The sequence below is a fragment of the Podarcis pityusensis genome (genome assembly GCF_964106645.2).
Source record: "Podarcis pityusensis genome assembly, chromosome: 8".
In the NCBI taxonomy this organism is placed as follows: domain Eukaryota; kingdom Metazoa; phylum Chordata; class Lepidosauria; order Squamata; family Lacertidae; genus Podarcis; species Podarcis pityusensis.
In genome coordinates, this window is record NC_138033.1 from 32347376 (window position 1) to 32364294 (window position 16919).

Consider the following 16919-nt stretch of genomic DNA (forward strand, 5'->3'; position numbering starts at 1 on the left):
TCTTTTCTGGGCTAAACATACCCAGCTACCTCAACTGTTCCACATACGACTCAGCTTTCAGAACCTTTAGCATCTTGGCCCCATCAAGGGGAAAATGTCAAACAGAGGTACCAACGGTGCGCACACACACCATTTAAATGGCAATGCACAGCAACTTTGTGGGGACCCAGCCCCCTCAAATATTTTATTGAGGGGGCCGAAGCCTCCACAGCCCCTAGAAGTTGGCTCCTATGATGTAGAAAGTGTGCTTCATCTACTAGAACATCTCTGTCTCTTTCCTCTCATTTAATCCTATTGACAGCACATTTAATTTAACTGGGCACCTCCTTATCAGGCCATTAATAATTCTCATTCATTCTCCTCTGTGGTCTCCATTGCAATTGAAGTGTGAGTAAACTCAGAGCAGTATCTGTTTCATATCATTACAAATACGAGCTAATCCAGGAGCGGGGTTGCTTGGCACATAGAGGGCTTCTGACCACACTGCAGGCTGGGAGCTCTGGCAGGCAGGAATGTGGATTTGATTATAAAGGAGTTAAGTCACTTTGCGGTCTCTGCTGCACTCATAACACAGAGTAATCCTAGAGACAACATGTAACCAATTGCACTGTAATTGAGCTGACATGAAAAAAGTTCAGAGAAAGCGCAGAAAGGCTGTATGGGGAGGGCTGCTGGCAGTGGAGAGCAATTCTGTTTCTGTCCAGAACAAGGAAAATGTGCCATGATAATGGGATCAATCATATAACGTGCACCATGTTTCTTGGGGAATGAGTTTTCGTTAGTGCCCAGCTAGAGACAGGTAATGGTTTTTAAAGAAGCAGGAAGTGCTTTTGGAGAGAAGTTTTGTTTCCTGTGGTGGACACACACCTTATCCTCTTGTTCCACTGCTGCCTCTAGAGAAAAAAAATAAAGCCTGCCACGTTTCTTTACCAAAGGCAAAAATGAAAGAGTAACAACAGAAGCTGTTTTGTACTGAGCCAGACCACTGGTTCATTTAGTTCAGTACTGTATTGTCTATTTTGACTGTCACTGGCTCTTCAGCGTTTCAGTTTCAACTGCAGTTAGTTGCCACACTGCTTCCCCCCTGAAGGGTGGTACAGCCCTGCCTTGCATGCAAAAGGTCCCTTAGCATCTGCAGGCTGGGCTGGGAGGAAACGCGGCAGCTAAAAAAGCCAATGCAATTCTGGGCTGCATCAATAGGAGTATAGCATCTAGATCAAGGGAAGTAATAGTGCCACTGTATTCTGCTCTGGTCAGACCTCACCTGGAGTACTGTGTCCAGTTCTGGGCACCACAGTTCAAGAAGGACACTGACAAACTGGAACGTGTCCAGAGGAGGGCAACCAAAATGGTCAAAGGCCTGGAAACGATGCCTTATGAGGAACGGCTAAGGGAGCTGGGCATGTTTAGCCTGGAGAAGAGGAGGTTAAGGGGTGATATGATAGCCATGTTCAAATATATAAAAGGATGTCACATAGAGGAGGGAGAAAGGTTGTTTTCTGCTGCTCCAGAGAAGCGGACACGGAGCAATGGATCCAAACTACAAGAAAGAAGATTCCACCTAAATATTAGGAAGAACTTCCTGACAGTAAGAGCTGTTCGACAGTGGAATTTGCTGCCAAGGAGTGTGGTGGAGTCTCCTTCTTTGGAGATCTTTAAGCAGAGGCTTGACAACCATATGTCAGGAGTGCTCTGATGGTGTTTCCTGCTTGGCAGGGGGTTGGACTCGATGGCCCTTGTGGTCTCTTCCAACTCTATGATTCTATGATTCTATGAAACACCTGGCGGGCTGCTGCCCGTCAGTGTAAACAACACTGCTGGACCAGTGGGTCTGACTCAGTATAAGCCAGCTTCCTATGCCCCTAGCTGAAAGGTGCATCCCAGAGTCCTTCGAAATGCTGCTGAGGATCCTGGGGTACATGTTTAAGATTGTGCAGGGTTTATTTCCATTCTTGGTGCTTTGTAGTTTATGGTTGTTGTGTGGGCTGCTGCTGGCCCTGAGATCCTTCGGTGTGGTTAGCAAAGTAATCTCTCCCCTTAGGCCCTAATAGCTCCACCACCTTGGGGCCTTCTGTTTGTGCTCTCTAACTGATCCTGGTCAATAGTCCTTTGAAGAAAGTGTTCTCCTGCAGCCAAGAGCCTTGAAAAATCTTTTTAAAAAATTATTCAGCCTCCAGTCCAGCAGAGTTGCAGAAACATGATGTGCCAGGTCTCTCTCTTCCACCCCCACCCCCACCCTCACCCAACCCCCATTTCTTTCTTTCCTTCTTTTCCTGAAACAACTCGGCTTTATCAGTCTCGCCTCTTTCCCACGGTTTTCTGTTGCCAGGATGGTCACTGATCCTTTAAACTGCAGCTGAGACCAATCAGTGGAGGCCATGGAGGGATGGAGAGGCAATTCACACAGGCTGCTCTTTTGCAGGAAGATTCCCCCCCCCCCCCCGGGATTTCCACCAGCAAGAGGAGAGGGGGGAAGGCAAGAGCAAGCCAGTAATCTCTCACCCCTGGGAGGGAGCGCCTTCACTTACCATACAGGAAGGTTAAAGATGTGCTGAGAAAAGGAAGGGAAGGCAGGAGAGGCGAAATCTCTGAGTGGGGGACAAAGAAGAGCCCATTTCTCTATGTCTTGAAGAGGGGAGATCTTAGCACCTCCTTGTGCCCGTTGGAGGAGGGAAAGGGAAGTGGTGGCCCATGTCCTCCTGCCTGCTCTGGGCAGAGTAAGGAGGATGTTTCTCCACTGTTCAGGTGCCTCAGTATGAAGAGACGCTGCTGGGAGGAGGAGGAGGAGGGCCACGACTTGTCGGACACAGGCTTGGATCATGCACCCATTGTGGCGGGAAAAGAGGAGGAGGAAGAATGCAGCAGGTAAGGGGACACCTCCGTGGTGAGGATGCCAAATGAATAGAAGTGCATCATTTGGAGGCAGGAGGTCTGGTACCACTGAATGCTCCATGCCCAATTGCCCAGGAAGGAAGCTGGTAGAGGGAAGCCACTAGAGGCAGCTTCAGCAAACACACTCTGTAACACGGAGCTGTTCATAGATTTTGCTTTCCTTGTATTATAGGCATTTTTTTCTTATAACACTTGGCACTGATGGGAAACTTATTTGCATGAGTGTCTTTCATTTCCCTTTCAGGGGCAAATGGCGAGTATTGACTTGGGAACTCAAATGGGAGTACCAAGTTTTTTCATTTCAGCTTGTGTGAGATTCCTAATTTTCCTACCATTGAGCGGAAGATATATCCTCATGCAAGCTGATTTCGGGCCACACTCCATTCAAATTCTGGACCACCAAAACAACTCTCTTGGCCTAGCAGCAGCTTCTAAGCCAGGGCTGTGCATCTTTTCATACCAAGTGGGCCGCAAGAGTACTTTGACACACAACTTGTGGGCCCCACACTGAATTAAATTTCCACATCGTAAATTAAAGTGTATGTAGTATATTTCATATTATTGAATATACACAATTAATACAATTAATTAAATATATGTGATTAAATACACAATATATTTAACTATTAAACAAATTTAATACACAAACAGATGTCTACGCCATCGTTAACAAAAAAGGCCGTGGGTTGGACTACCCTGTTCTAAGCAGTATTTAAGGGCAGCCCAATACAATGCATGGAATCATAGTCTAGATAAAAAGTGCTAAAGCCACAAATGCTTCTTACCGGATCTGTTGATGTTGTTTCTCAGTTCGCCATCCCCCACAAGGATCTTTCATGTACAAGCAAGAAAGAAGCGGAGAGGGGTGAGTGCTGTGTGATCTAAAACCTGATTTATTTTTATTCTTTTTTTAGAATGGTTTTTATTTGCAAAATAACTTGCATTCCTTTTCGTTAGCCCTCACAGCAACCAGTGGGGTAGGCTGCTATCATTTAGATTTTACAATGAGGAAATTGGCTGAAATATAATGACTTTCTAAAAAAACCTCCCAGGAGTCCACATATGGAGAAGGGGCAATTCAAACCGAGGTCCCAAGACCATCCACTGTTTGATCAGAATTGCCAGACCTCAGTATCTGTTTATGGTCCTCCATCCCCAGGACTTTGCTGGAGTGGGGGAGTGAATTGCTGCCTCGGAGCTCTCTACATGGCCAGGCACCCTTTTCAGGCTCCCCTCCCACATCTTTGGAATGCCCTCTCTTGAGAACTTCAACTGGCTTCCTCACTTCAGGGTTTTAAGTGGGCCCTAAGGACGATTGGCCAGAGTGATCTGATGCTGGCGTTTATTGTGCTGCTGTTCTACTAATTAATTATGTGGCTGTACTGAATTGTTTCTACATTTCTGACTGTCTTGGAATGGTTTGCCTTCAAAAGTGGCTTGCAAATAGTTGGGTGGTTACTCACAAAGTTCTTCTGAGATTAAACATTAAACAGAGTGGATAAAGATTGATGATTTATTGATTTTTAATTGTAAAACATTTTTATATTTTAAAGTGTGTTTTTTTTGGGGTTTTTTTTTGAGTTTCAGCAACAGTGAATTTCTCTTTTTAAAAATGATGTAATTTTAAAATGAATTCTGAACTTAATGTAGACATCAAAACTTAGGGCCTACTTAATGTCTACTGAAAAGTAAGTCCTCTGGACTTCCGTGAGGCTTACTCCTGGGTTAGTGTCCAGAGGGTTGCAGCCTCTTCAATGAAGTGCATGGTGCAAATGAATGATGCAGAGTTGTCCTTTTCCATGATGCCCTTACAGATAATCGAGAAACGGCGCAGGGACCGCATTAACAGCAGCCTATCTGAACTACGGCGTTTGGTTCCCACTGCCTTTGAGAAGCAGGTAAGTGCATCTCCCTGTCAAATTCCTGTCCCCCCCCCCTCCAAGTTCTGACATCAGTCTCCTCCAGAATACATTCATTCTGATTTGCTTGCACACAGCTTATGTGGAGGTTAGACTATGTCTGGTCTTCACTGAGCATTTGTTCTGATTGGTTTGCAGGGAGGTTATACAACAATGAGCATTCATGCTGCTTTCATTCTGATTTGCTTGTGTGGTGGTTATACATCTTCCCATTAAAGAATTGTCCACCGTACACTTTGCAGTGCATTTCCCCATCGCTTTTGGTATGGTCACATTAGTGGCTTAAGTTGTCCCCCTCCTGCTGTAGTTCAAGCTGCATTGGCATGACATTGTGTACTTCAGAGGGGGGGGGGATGTCTTCAACCCAATGTGCGCGACCTTTTTGGTTGCATTCATTAAGCTTTCATCTGTGTATGGATGTTCAATCCATTCATAGGCAACGGCAGTCTCAAATATCCACACCATTCCAATGTACAAAGTGATGATAATGTACGTTTTCCTATTGCATCGAAGCTGCACTGAGAGAGAAAAAAACACATCAAACAGTGGTATTTGTCGATAAATGTTTCTTATGGATTCTGGCTAATGTTGTGGGAATGTGGTTTCAAAGCTTAGCAGTGGGAGCCCAAGGGATATGGGCAGAGTATGGGGGTGCCAAGTTGAATAAAATATTGAGGAGGCCCAGTTAAGTCCCAACACACATAATTGATCACAATACATGGTGCACGCACACTATTTAAATGGCAATGCCCATCAATTTGAAGGGAGGGGTCAAATATTTTAGTGGGGGTGGGCTGAAGGGACCTCAGTCCCTTGGAGTTGGCTCTTATGGCAGAGTAAGTGGCAGTGTAAACATAACTATTAGTATTCCCGAAAAGCAGTAAGTCCTCTTTTTAGAAAAAAGGAAACAAGAAAAGTGGATAGCCATTGTGGTGTAGTGGTTAGAGTGGTTAGACTAGGACCTTGGAGAGACCTGGATTCAAATCCCCACTTGGCCATCATGAAGCTCACTGGGTGAACGTGGGCCAGTAGCCTAACCTTACAGGATTCATGTGAGGATAGAGAGGGAGAGAGTCAAAATTGCCACCTTGAGCTGCTTGGAGAACAAGGTGGAATATAAATGCATTACACACACACACACACACACACACACACACACGTGTGTGTGTGTGTGTGTGTGTGTGTGTGTGTGTGTGTGTTGCACTAGGGCAGTGATGGCCAAACTTGGCCCGCCAGCTTTTTTGGGACTACAACTCCAATCATCCCTAGCTAACAGGACCAGTGGTCAGGGATGATGGGAATTGTAGTCCCAAAACAGCTGCAGGGCCAAGTCTGGCCATCACTGTACTAGGGCAATGGCACACTTTAATCCACTTAAGTTGTGCACCTCATGCCATGCCCCACTGCTGCCACTATGTGGTTGCCTGACACTACCCTTAGATTTTCCTCAACTACCCTGGACCACCTGACCAGGCTTTCTGATGGGTATTTCTATCAACTCCCTTTATTTCTGCTGCCGTCACAGATACCAGGTATCTGAATATTTCTCACCTCTAGCGCTGCCCTGTAAAGAGACGTGTGTATGAAGCTATAATTTATTTTTTAAAGGAATAATCAAGGGCTTTATGATCACTCAGTATATACAAGTGTATGTTCAGTTTTTGGTTACTTAGGCTCATATAATACAATAAGGAAGAACAATGCTGACCCTCCTTTATCAAACTAACCCAGCCATCATCCAGATACCTCCACCTCTCATACCAGCTAACAGCTGTAAACTCCCAGCTGCCAGGCACACATTTTGGAACTCCCTTTCAAGCCCTTATCCCATCACCTCTCACTTCCAATATTCTAAGCATGTTCTTTCCCCTCCCAACCAAACACATCTAATTCATCTAATATGCCTACCTACATAAATCTCACATATTAATTTTACCTTAATTACTCTACTATACATATATGCACACAATATTGTTTATGTATAACCCCAGCAAATCCCAGGGCGCATCTAAATTTCTGGTATGTGCATGGATCCCTCCGCATAGTACTAGTGCTCTGGAAGCAGCCACTATCACACATTACAATCTGTGTTCATATAATGGGAGTCCTCTTTTTTCCAATGAACAGGGCTCTTCCAAAATGGAGAAAGCAAAGATCTTGCAGATGACAGTAGATCACTTAAAAATGCTTCATGCCATTGGAGACACAGGTAAAAAAAACAACGGACTCTGCTCAAGTCTTTGCCATCCATGTTATGTTATTGCCATCCCATGTATGGAGGCCAGTCAGATGCTGCTGCTGCAGTTAGCAGTGCCAGCCCTACCATTAGGCAAAACAGTGCAGCTGTCTCAGGTGGCAGAAGCTGGAGGGTGGTGGCAGCAAAAGCTCTCCTCCCTCTTGCGATTCTGTCTAAACTTCTCCAACGATCTTTCGATCATAGGGTATAAGTAACTCCACGTGGGTATATCACATACATAAAAAAAGTAGGTAAATCATGTAAAAACCCAGAGAATGCATTGGGCCTCGTAGCAAATATACAACTCCAGTTTTGGGGGCTTTGGGGTCCCCTGTCTTTGGCCCTGCAGGAAGATGAGGCAAGCCGCATAGTAGCATGGATTTTGTTCTGGCTACCTCCTGACATAAAAAAAAAAGTTCCTTTAAAGCCAGTTCTGGGCATGTCTGGGAATACTTTGCTCCTTGACTGGGGTGTGTGGGGGTGTGTGCATTTGCTGCTCTGCCTCAGGGGCCACAAAATGTCTTCAGCCAACCATAGAAATTAGCATGTAGAGCTAGGCTTTGTGTAAATGGCTCCCCAGCACTAATCTCACTCTAGTGTGGTCTGAGGTCAAACTAGACATGACCCCAATAAGCAATTGCCTGAATAGATTTACAGAGTGTGTGTGGCAAAGGGTTAAAGTCCCCCTGCACCTCCATCCTGCTGTAGCCAGAGTCCTGATTGCATTGGGAGACCTGCTGCTGCGTCTGCCTGGTCCTCTTTTTCAACATTTAATCAGATAATGGTTGCTAACTGCACAGATGATGCCACATTGCGTTTGACTCTGCCAGTCCGTTTCAAGTGGCATCTCCTGACAGAAAGTACCTTCAGGAGGCAACATATGTCCCTTAAACTCTCTTGCAAAGTGCATTAGCCAGCCAGGATTGCCTCCAAAGCCCATTTCAGAGGGCATCAAAGTCATGTGTGTCCTGCTGAGGGAAGTAATGGTGACGTATCTGTTTTTATTTTCAAAACACTAGATGCTCGAGTGCTGGCAGTCGATTACAGGACGATTGGTTTTCGTGAGTGCTTTACAGAAGTAGTGAGATACTTGGGCACCGTCAAGGAGCAGAGTGGCACCGATTCTATCCAGCTACGGCTCCTCTCCCACCTGAACAACTATGTGGCTGAAATGGAATCTCCTCCTAGAGCAACATCCTCCCTCTTGCCCTTCCAGTCCTGGCCTTGGTGGCTTTTCCATAAATCTCTAGCTCCTTCTTCCCCCCAAGTCCACCTCCTCAAGAGGGAGGACAACCCTGGCTTGGCTGTCCTGGCTGCTTCGTCAGGAATCTATCTTGGCCCCATGCTGGGAGGAACACCCATTTGCCAAATTCCAAACTCTCTCACATCAGTCTGCTCTAACAACTTGTTTAGTAGAACTTCATCACCCCAACAGAGTAAGCATCACCCACTGATGACAACAGCCACCCCCAGTAGTGCATCTAGTGAGAGGCCGAGGGAGGCAGCGGCCCTCAGGAGCAGCCAGTTTGCAGCCCTTCTCTTCTCTTCATCCTCCTCCTCTTTGGCTCACAGTCCAGCAGCACCAGTTTACATGCCTCCACCACATCCAGTTCTGAACGCTTCTGCTCAAGGACCAGGAATCAAAATCGGGAAAGCTGCTAGGCTCTGCCATTCCTGGACTATGGAAATTGGACCTTTGTGATCCTCCCCCCACCCCCAGAGAGAGAGAGATTTTCAGCGGCCTTCTCTTGAATAAAAACAAGAAGTGAAGCTGAACTCAACCCTCAATCCTGCTTTTTGCATACATTAGAAGAACCTTTCCTGGCAATTTGTTGATTATGTTGTGGACACAGTCTATACAGTGGTACCTCAGGTTAAGAGCTTAATTTGTTCTGGAGGTCCGTTCTTAACCTGAAACTGTTCTTAACCTGAGGTACCACTTTAGCTAATGGGGCCTCCCGCTGCCACTGCGTCGCCACCGCACAATTTCTGTTCTTATCCTGAAGCAAAGTTCTTAACCCGAGGTACTATTTCTGAGTTAGCAGAGTCTGTAACCTGAAGCGTCTGTAACCTGAGGTACCACTGTATAAGGAAAATGCTCTTTCCTCCTGACCACCATGCCTTCATTGCCGCTGGGACTGGGAGTGCTCTCTGGGCCATATGCATGCAAGTGTCAAGAGGACAGGAACATAGAGTGGGTAGTGCTTGGACAATCTGCACTGTTTCAGCTTTCTAAACCCTTTTCCTTTTTCATGCTTGTTAGAGGCTGAGCATGCTGTTGTGGCACCGTAATAGCAAAAAGTCACCATCTGCTGCTGTACTTCCAGTAAAAAATAATACTGTTGTTTGCCTTTTGCTTGGTTCAGCTGATGTACTTCCCTCCAATCTTTTGGAGCAACACACACACGGGGAGAGGGAGGAAATGGTGTTCACTGCTTTCATAGCTCCCCTTCTGCATCTTCTCCCTCTTCAGCAGCGGTGGGCAAACGTTTTCAGCCCTGGGATCACTTTGGGACACCTTTCAAGGGCATGGTGGGTGAGTCCAGAGGCAAAAGTGGGTGGAGCAGTGAAAGTAAATTTTACCTTTCTACAGTATGCTAGTTTCTACACATACTCGCACCCGCTTCTTTCACCTCTATACTGGTAAGCAAAAGGCATTATCAGGGTTAAGGCAGCTCCTACAATTGCCTGCGATGAGCTTGCTTCGTGGAGTGCTATTATGTCGAAGGGGAGGCTTCCTCTCTGCAGGCCTCCTACCCATTGGACCAGGAGGCTGGCTGGCTGCTGCTTTGACTGGGATCTTGGAGCCTCCTTTGCTGCCTGGCTGGCAAATGGGTGCACCTTACTGGGCTACTGCATGACTGTGTAAGGAACTTGAGATGTTCTCTATAAGGGGTCACCCTGAAAGTTCTGGCTACAGGTGGTTCTTTTGCCACCCTCCCCTCTTCTTAACTAGGGAGGTTGTGTTAGGGGAAAGGCATTCCTCTGCCTGGCATCTTGGTGTGTGTGGAAGGAGTGTGCACTGGGCAAGGCAACATCATGGGCATCCTTTGCTGCTCCTGTGATTTCATTGGCACCACCTTTGCATAGGTGATATCCAGAACATCACTGGGTTGTGGCATTGTGTTTGGGAGGTGTTGCCTTGCTGGGGATGCTGTGGGAGTGGCTGTCAATGCTGCTCTGTCTGTTCTTGGGGGGCAGAGGGAGCTGCTACATCTCAGGTCTGGCCCAATCTTGTCTACACAGACTGACAGTGGGCCCACTGAGCCATGGCTTCCACTCACACAGGCTATACTGTACTTTGTTTCCTGCTTTCCCATTGTAAGTTAACAGGATGATCCCAGCTACATTATGCCTAAGTGTGATATGCACAGTGGAATCACAGGATCGTTTTGGCTCTTCAAAAAATGTATGGAGCCTACGATTTGTCTCCTGCTGGCAAAGCCATGAAAGACTTGGAAATGTTGGAGATTAAAATGAGGTTGAGCTCCTCAAGACGACCCATTTATTCAGCATTTATCCTGATTTGCTTGCACAAAGCCTATACAGAGGTTAGATTACAGTATGTCCAGACTTTACTGAGCATTTGTTCTGATTTGTTTGATGGGAGGTTATATAACAATGAGCGTTTATTTTGAATTTATCCTGATTTATGGGATACTTCCTGTTAATCATTTGCCCAACTCATATTTATCCGTGTATTTCCTTTTTTTTTATATATATAATATTTATTGGAGTTTACAATAAAAATAAATGTAACAGGCAATATAACAAATATCTTAACATACTTTCACATTTTTTTGGACTTCCTCACATCTCCCGCTCCCACTTTCATCGTTATAACTTTTTACCAGCAATTTGTTATCTTATTTGCATTCTTATATCCCTTCTATATATTCATAATCTTATAATTCTCAAAAAGAGTTATGTTTTCTCAATCTCACTTATTTTCTTAAATCATCTAAGTTAGTGGTGCTCAATTTATTTATGATCTAGCATCCTGCTTAGCATTCACTCAAATTGCAATGTTTTTGTAAATAGTTCTTAAATTTCTTCCAATCCTCCTCCATCTTCTCTTCTCCCAGGTCACGAATTCTGCCGGTCATCTCAGCCAGTTCCATGTAGTCTATCAGTTGCATCTGCCATTCTTCCAGTGTGGGTAGATCTTGAGCTTTCCAATGCTTTGCAAGTAGTATCCTTGCTGCTGTTGTTGCATACATAAAAAATGTCCGGTCCTTCTTTACCACCCCTTGGCCGACAATACCCAAAAGAAAGGCCTCTGGTTTCTTTGTGAAGGTATACTTAAATACCTTTTTCAATTCATTATAAATCATTTCCCAGAACGCCTTCACTTTAGGGCAGGTCCACCAGAGGTGGAAGAATGTTCCTTCACTCTCTTTACATTTCCAACACTTATTATCAGACAGGTGGTAAATTTTTGCAAGTTTGACTGGGGTCATATACCATCTATATATCATTTTCATTACATTTTCTTTCAAAGCATTACATGCAGTAAAGTTCAGTCCAGTACTCCACAACCTTTCCCAGTCCTCAAACATAATATTATACCCAATGTCCTGTGCCCACCTTATCATAGCCGATTTGACCATTTCGTCTTGTGTATTCCATTTTAACAGCAAGTTATACATCCTTGAAAGTACCTTAGTCTTTGGTTCTAACAATTCTGTTTCTAGTTTCGATTTCTCCACCTGGAACCCTAGTTTCTTGTCATTTTTAAAGACTTCTTTAATCTGAGCGTAATGTAACCAGTCTCGCACTTTATCCTTCATTTTCTCCAAACTCTGCAATTTCCAGTTGTCTCCGTCTTTTTCTAATATTTCCCAATATTTTGGCCATTTAGCCTCCATATTGGGTCTTTTTCGGGCCTTGGCTTCCAAAGGTGAAAGCCACCTTGGAGTTTTATTTTCCAACAAGTCTTTATATTTTGTCCAGACATTAAACAGTGATTTTCTGACAATATGGTTCTTAAAGGCCTTATTTGCTTTAACCTTGTCATACCATAAGTATGCATGCCATCCAAAAGCATTGTTAAACCCTTCCAAATCCAACACGTCAGTGTCTTCAAGAAGTAGCCAGTCTTTTAGCCAGCAGAACGCTGCGGCCTCGTAATACAACTTTAAATCTGGCAGGGCAAAGCCCCCTCTTTCTTTCGTATCGGTTAAAATCTTAAACTTAATTCTGGGCTTTTTGCCCTGCCAGATAAATTTAGAAATGTCTCTCTGCCACTTCTGAAAGCACTCCGTTCTGTCCAATACCTGAAGTGTTTGGAACAAAAACAACATCTTTGGCAATACATTCATCTTGATAGCAGCAATTCGGCCTAACAAAGAAAGTTTCAATTTTGACCAACTGTCTAAGTCTCTCTTGATTTCTGCCCAGCATTTTTCATAATTATCCTTAAATAGACTTAGATTTTTTGCCGTTATGTTTACCCCTAGGTATTTTACTTTTTTAACCACATTAAGTTCTGTCTCTTTCTGAAACCGTTCTGACTCTGTATCTGTCAAGTTTTTCCCCAAAACCTTAGTTTTCTGTTTATTTAATTTAAATCCAGCCACCCGACCAAAATCATTAATCAGTTGTAATACTCTTTTCGTACTAGACTCTGGCTCCTGCAGGGTCAAAACCAGGTCATCTGCAAAAGCTTTTAATTTATATTGTTTCTGTCCGACCTGGATTCCTTCCACCAACCGGTCCCCTCTGATCATATTCAATAGCACTTCCAGAACCGAAATGAATAACAAAGGGGAGATAGGGCAACCTTGTCGTGTTCCTTTTTCAATTTTAAACTCCTCTGTAACCACATTATTAACTATCAGTTTAGCTTTCTGCTCTGAATATATCGCCTCAATCCCATTCTCAAAACCCCGTCCCACTCCCATTTCTTTTAAATTTCCCATCATAAATTTCCAGGAGATGTTGTCAAAGGCCTTCTCCGCGTCTATAAAAATTAAAACTGCTTTTGTGTTTATATCTGTTTGCAAAAGTTCCAAAATGTCAATAATGTTCCTTGTATTAGCAAACAAATGTCTACCTGGGAGAAAGCCTGCCTGGTCCTTATGGATTACTTCATTTAAAACTTTTTTAAGTCTACTTGCCAAAATGTCTGCAAATATTTTGTAATCCACATTTAAAAGAGAGATGGGACGATAGTTCTTAAGTTGTGTCTTTTCAGCTTCCGTCTTTGGTATTAATGTGATAAACGCTTCCTTCCACGACTCCGGTGCCCTCTTCCCCTCCAAAATTTCATTGCTGACCTCCATCAAAGGTTGTATCAAGTAGTCTTTTAATGTCTTGTAGTACTTGGAGGTCAGCCCATCTGGCCCTGGAGATTTGCCCAATTGCATGTTCTGAATGGCTTGTTCAATCTCTTGTCGTGTTATTTTGCAATTCAGGATTGTCCTATTTTCTTGTGACAATTTTGATAATCCATTTTTTGCCAAAAATTGTTTAATCTCGGCCTCGTCTTGCGGCCCTTGGGTGTATAGTTTTTTAAAGTATCTCTGGAAACACTTTCTAATGTCCACAGGATTCTGAATGTTTTTTCCTTCAATCTCTAAATTTGTAACCGTATTTAATCTTTGTCTTCTCTTCAACTGCCAAGCTAGCAGTTTTCCACATTTATTCGCCGACTCAAACGTTTTTTGTTTCATTAATTTGACCTTCCATTCTATTTCCTGATTTATCAGTTTAGAATATTGTGTTTGATAAAGTTTAATTTCTCTCAGAGTTGGCTGTGACTTCGGGTTTAATCTTAACTTCTTCTCTAATTCTTTTATTTTATCCAGGATCTTGTCTTTTTTCTCATTTTGTGTCCTTTTCTTTACGGCATTCTGTTGTATCAAGAATCCCCTCATTACAGCTTTACTTGCGTCCCAGACGATTCTTTTTTCCACCGTAGTATTCATATTTATCTCAAAATAGTCCTTCAAAGCTTTTTGGGCCTTCTTGGTAATTTCCTGATCTCTGAACAAATTGTCATTCATCTTCCATCTAAAAGAGCCGGTTGGTAGTAGTGTCATATCCATCTTTACTGCATTATGGTCGGAACAGGTCTTTGGGCAGATTTCCACTTTTCTGGCCTTAGGTGCCAGGCCTCTAGATATCCATATTTGGTCGATTCTTGTCCAGGTCAGTTGAGCTTCAGAAAAGAATGTTCCCTCTCTTCCTAGTGGGTTCTTTGTCCTCCAAATGTCAATCAAATCCATATTGTCTGTCATTTCAAAAAAAGTTTTAGGTAGTCTGCCGTCTTTTGTAACATTTTGACTTTGTGACTTGTCCATGTTAGTTGATACGACCCCATTCATGTCTCCCATCATTATGATGTTGTTGTAGTCCAGATAATCCAGCATAGTCTCATGCAACTTCTTGTAGAATTCCGATTTCCCTTCGTTAGGTGCATAAATTCCTAATATCAAAAGTTTCTCTCCTTGGTGTTGTATCTCAATTGCCAAAATTCTTCCATGTTCATCTTTGAATAAGAATTTGGGTGACAGGCTCTCTTTCGCATATATCACCACACCTCTCTTCTTCACTTTGTCCGAAGATATAAATTCCTGGCCCAATCTTTTATTTATTAACACTTTTCTGTGGAGCCTTGTCACATGTGTTTCCTGTAAGCAAATAATGTCCAATTGTTCTTTTTTTAATATATGAAATATTTTCTTCCTTTTTTCCGGAATGTTACAGCCATTTATATTCCAGCTCAACATGGAATATCCGTGTATTTCCCTGTCCTTTTCCTAACCCCTGACCTTTGTTTTGGTGGGTTATTTGTACTAAGCCAACAGAGCAGTTTAATCCACTTTAATTGTGCTAACCTAAATTTCTGGTATGTGCTTGAGTCTCTCCCACAAAATACTGACAGCCTCTATTTCAATACAATAAACGCAACAGATAAGAACAAATGCATTATGTCATCAGCTGCTTCAGGAAAAAATCTAGTCCTGAAATCTTTGGATAGAAAGTGGGTTATAAATATTCTGAGCAGCAATAATATTGAGATTATTGGCACACAATTCTTCCCTCCTTGCTTGGCCCCCCTGTCTTTTCAATGCCAAACCATGGACCATGTTTTTCTGACAGAAGGATGCATCTAAATGAGGAGTGGGGTGTTTGAGTGAGAGTGAGATTAATATATGAGGAGAGAGAAGCCAGAAGAGCTACACCACACATCCAAATTACACCACTTCCCCCAAAGAATGCTGGGGACTGTATTTCACCTCTGGCAAAGCTACAATGACCAAACTACAGTTCCCATAATTCTTTGCGGGGAAGTAACGTGCTTTAAATGTGTACTGGATGTGCCTTAAATGCATGGAGTGCATCTGTCCCAACACCATACATTTCATGCTGCACCCCGCCTCAGCCACTTGGGAACTGTAGTTTCCCGCTCACAGAGCTACAATTTTCAGCCTCCTTAAGGAACTACGTGATTTCAGGGAGAAGCCTCCCGGCGCCTTGGCGCGACGAGTGTGAGGGAGAAACGGGCGTGAGGAGAGAGCCTGAAAAGCAGCGCCGCCGCCGTCTCCTCCTCCGGCCAGGCGGTGGCGCTGCAGCTGGCGGCGGCCCCTCCGTCCCGCTCCGTGTGCTGCTCTTTCTTCCCCGCTTTCCTTGTCGCTGAGGCGGCCCAGAAGCCCTCGCGGCGGCGGCGCCGGCAGCACGAGCAGCAGCGTCGCCCTCGGCCGGCGGCCCGCCTCGGCGCGGCCTATAAAGGGTCCTGGTCGGCCAGCGCTGCCCCCTCTCTGCTCGCAGCCTCCGAGGAGGGAAGAGGAAGGGAGGGGGGCGCGGGGGAAAAAACCCTAAAAAGAAAAAAGCCTTAAAAACAGCAAAAGAGAAAAAAAACCAAAGGAAAAAATTGATTATAACAAACAGGAATAAGGAGGAGGGTAATTAATTTAATAATAATAATATAATTAAGCAATTGTTAATTTCGCGGGGGCCGCTTTTGGCTGACGCTTCTCTGCCTGTCTGTCTGTCTTTGCCTCTAATAACCCCCAAATCTGCCTCGTGATTTTTCTTCCCCCCTCAATCGTCTTTGGTGTGTCTTTTCCCCTCAGCACCCCCCCCCCCGTATTTATTCCTATTTATTTTCACCTCGCCTCTAATCTCCTCGCCCCACCTTCCGCCACCCTAGAATCGCTTTCCCCCACCCAGAGTGGGGTCGGAACCCCGTTTCTTTTCTCCCCCCGTTCACCTTCCTTGAAGCCACAGCCCAGGTTTGCCTTGCCGCCTCCCCAGTTCATTGCCGCCCCTGCGCCGCGTCTGCAGGTGGTTCTCTTGCCGCCGGCGCCCCACTTTCCGCGCACTTTCTCCTCTCCTACCACCACCCTTCGTTCTCCCTCTTAATGACTGCAGGTCTCTCGCTTCGTCTTGATCTGCTTGGCCTTCTGTACTGTTTTCCTGCCCTTTAAAAATTGCCCTTCAAAAGTTTTTTTTTAAAAAAAACAACTAAAGCCATACCAGGCCTTGGTAGATACATATTGTTGTCTTTTTAAACCAGATTTTATCTGTGTTGCAAAGTAGTCTTATAGGGGCAACAGCTGTTAGTTATTAATTTAAAATGGGACAGGGTTATTGACCCCTGCTCCTAAAAAGTTACCCTTTTAATATCTGGAAGACAGGGAAAGAAGTTAATCCAGAAGTATTAAACTACAAATTTAAAATACAATCCACAATTGCTCGTTTTGCATGGGAAAGATATACGGGTTTTTTAAAAGGCAGAATTGGAAATTTCATTTTAAAAAATACATTTAAACAGCTTTTTGAAACATTTCAGGTCCCTTAACTTAGTTTTCTGTACAAATTTCCACCCAGATCTGATTCAGTTCTCTTATCAAGTCAAATATTAG

At 44.1% G+C, this 16919-nt stretch overlaps 1 protein-coding gene and 1 long non-coding RNA gene across 2 annotated transcripts; one reads left to right on the forward strand and one right to left on the reverse strand.

Annotated features, from left to right (window-relative positions):
* Positions 1-1780: 1780 nt before the first annotated feature.
* HEYL (hes related family bHLH transcription factor with YRPW motif like) lies at positions 1781-10664 on the forward strand. The gene is made up of 5 exons (XM_081019645.1): positions 1781-2865; positions 3703-3757; positions 4707-4790; positions 6939-7020; positions 8067-10664. Exons 1-5 carry the CDS (start codon positions 2756-2758, stop codon positions 8747-8749), a joined length of 1014 nt encoding a protein of 337 aa, XP_080875771.1. The 5' UTR covers positions 1781-2755; the 3' UTR covers positions 8750-10664.
* Positions 10665-16039: 5375 nt separating this feature from the next.
* On the reverse strand, positions 16040-16496 carry LOC308484684. The gene is made up of 2 exons (XR_013990071.1): positions 16366-16496; positions 16040-16332 (listed from the first exon to the last, which is right to left on the reverse strand). It is a non-coding gene; the product is annotated as an uncharacterized lncRNA (long non-coding RNA).
* Between the last annotated feature and the right edge of the window lie 423 nt (positions 16497-16919).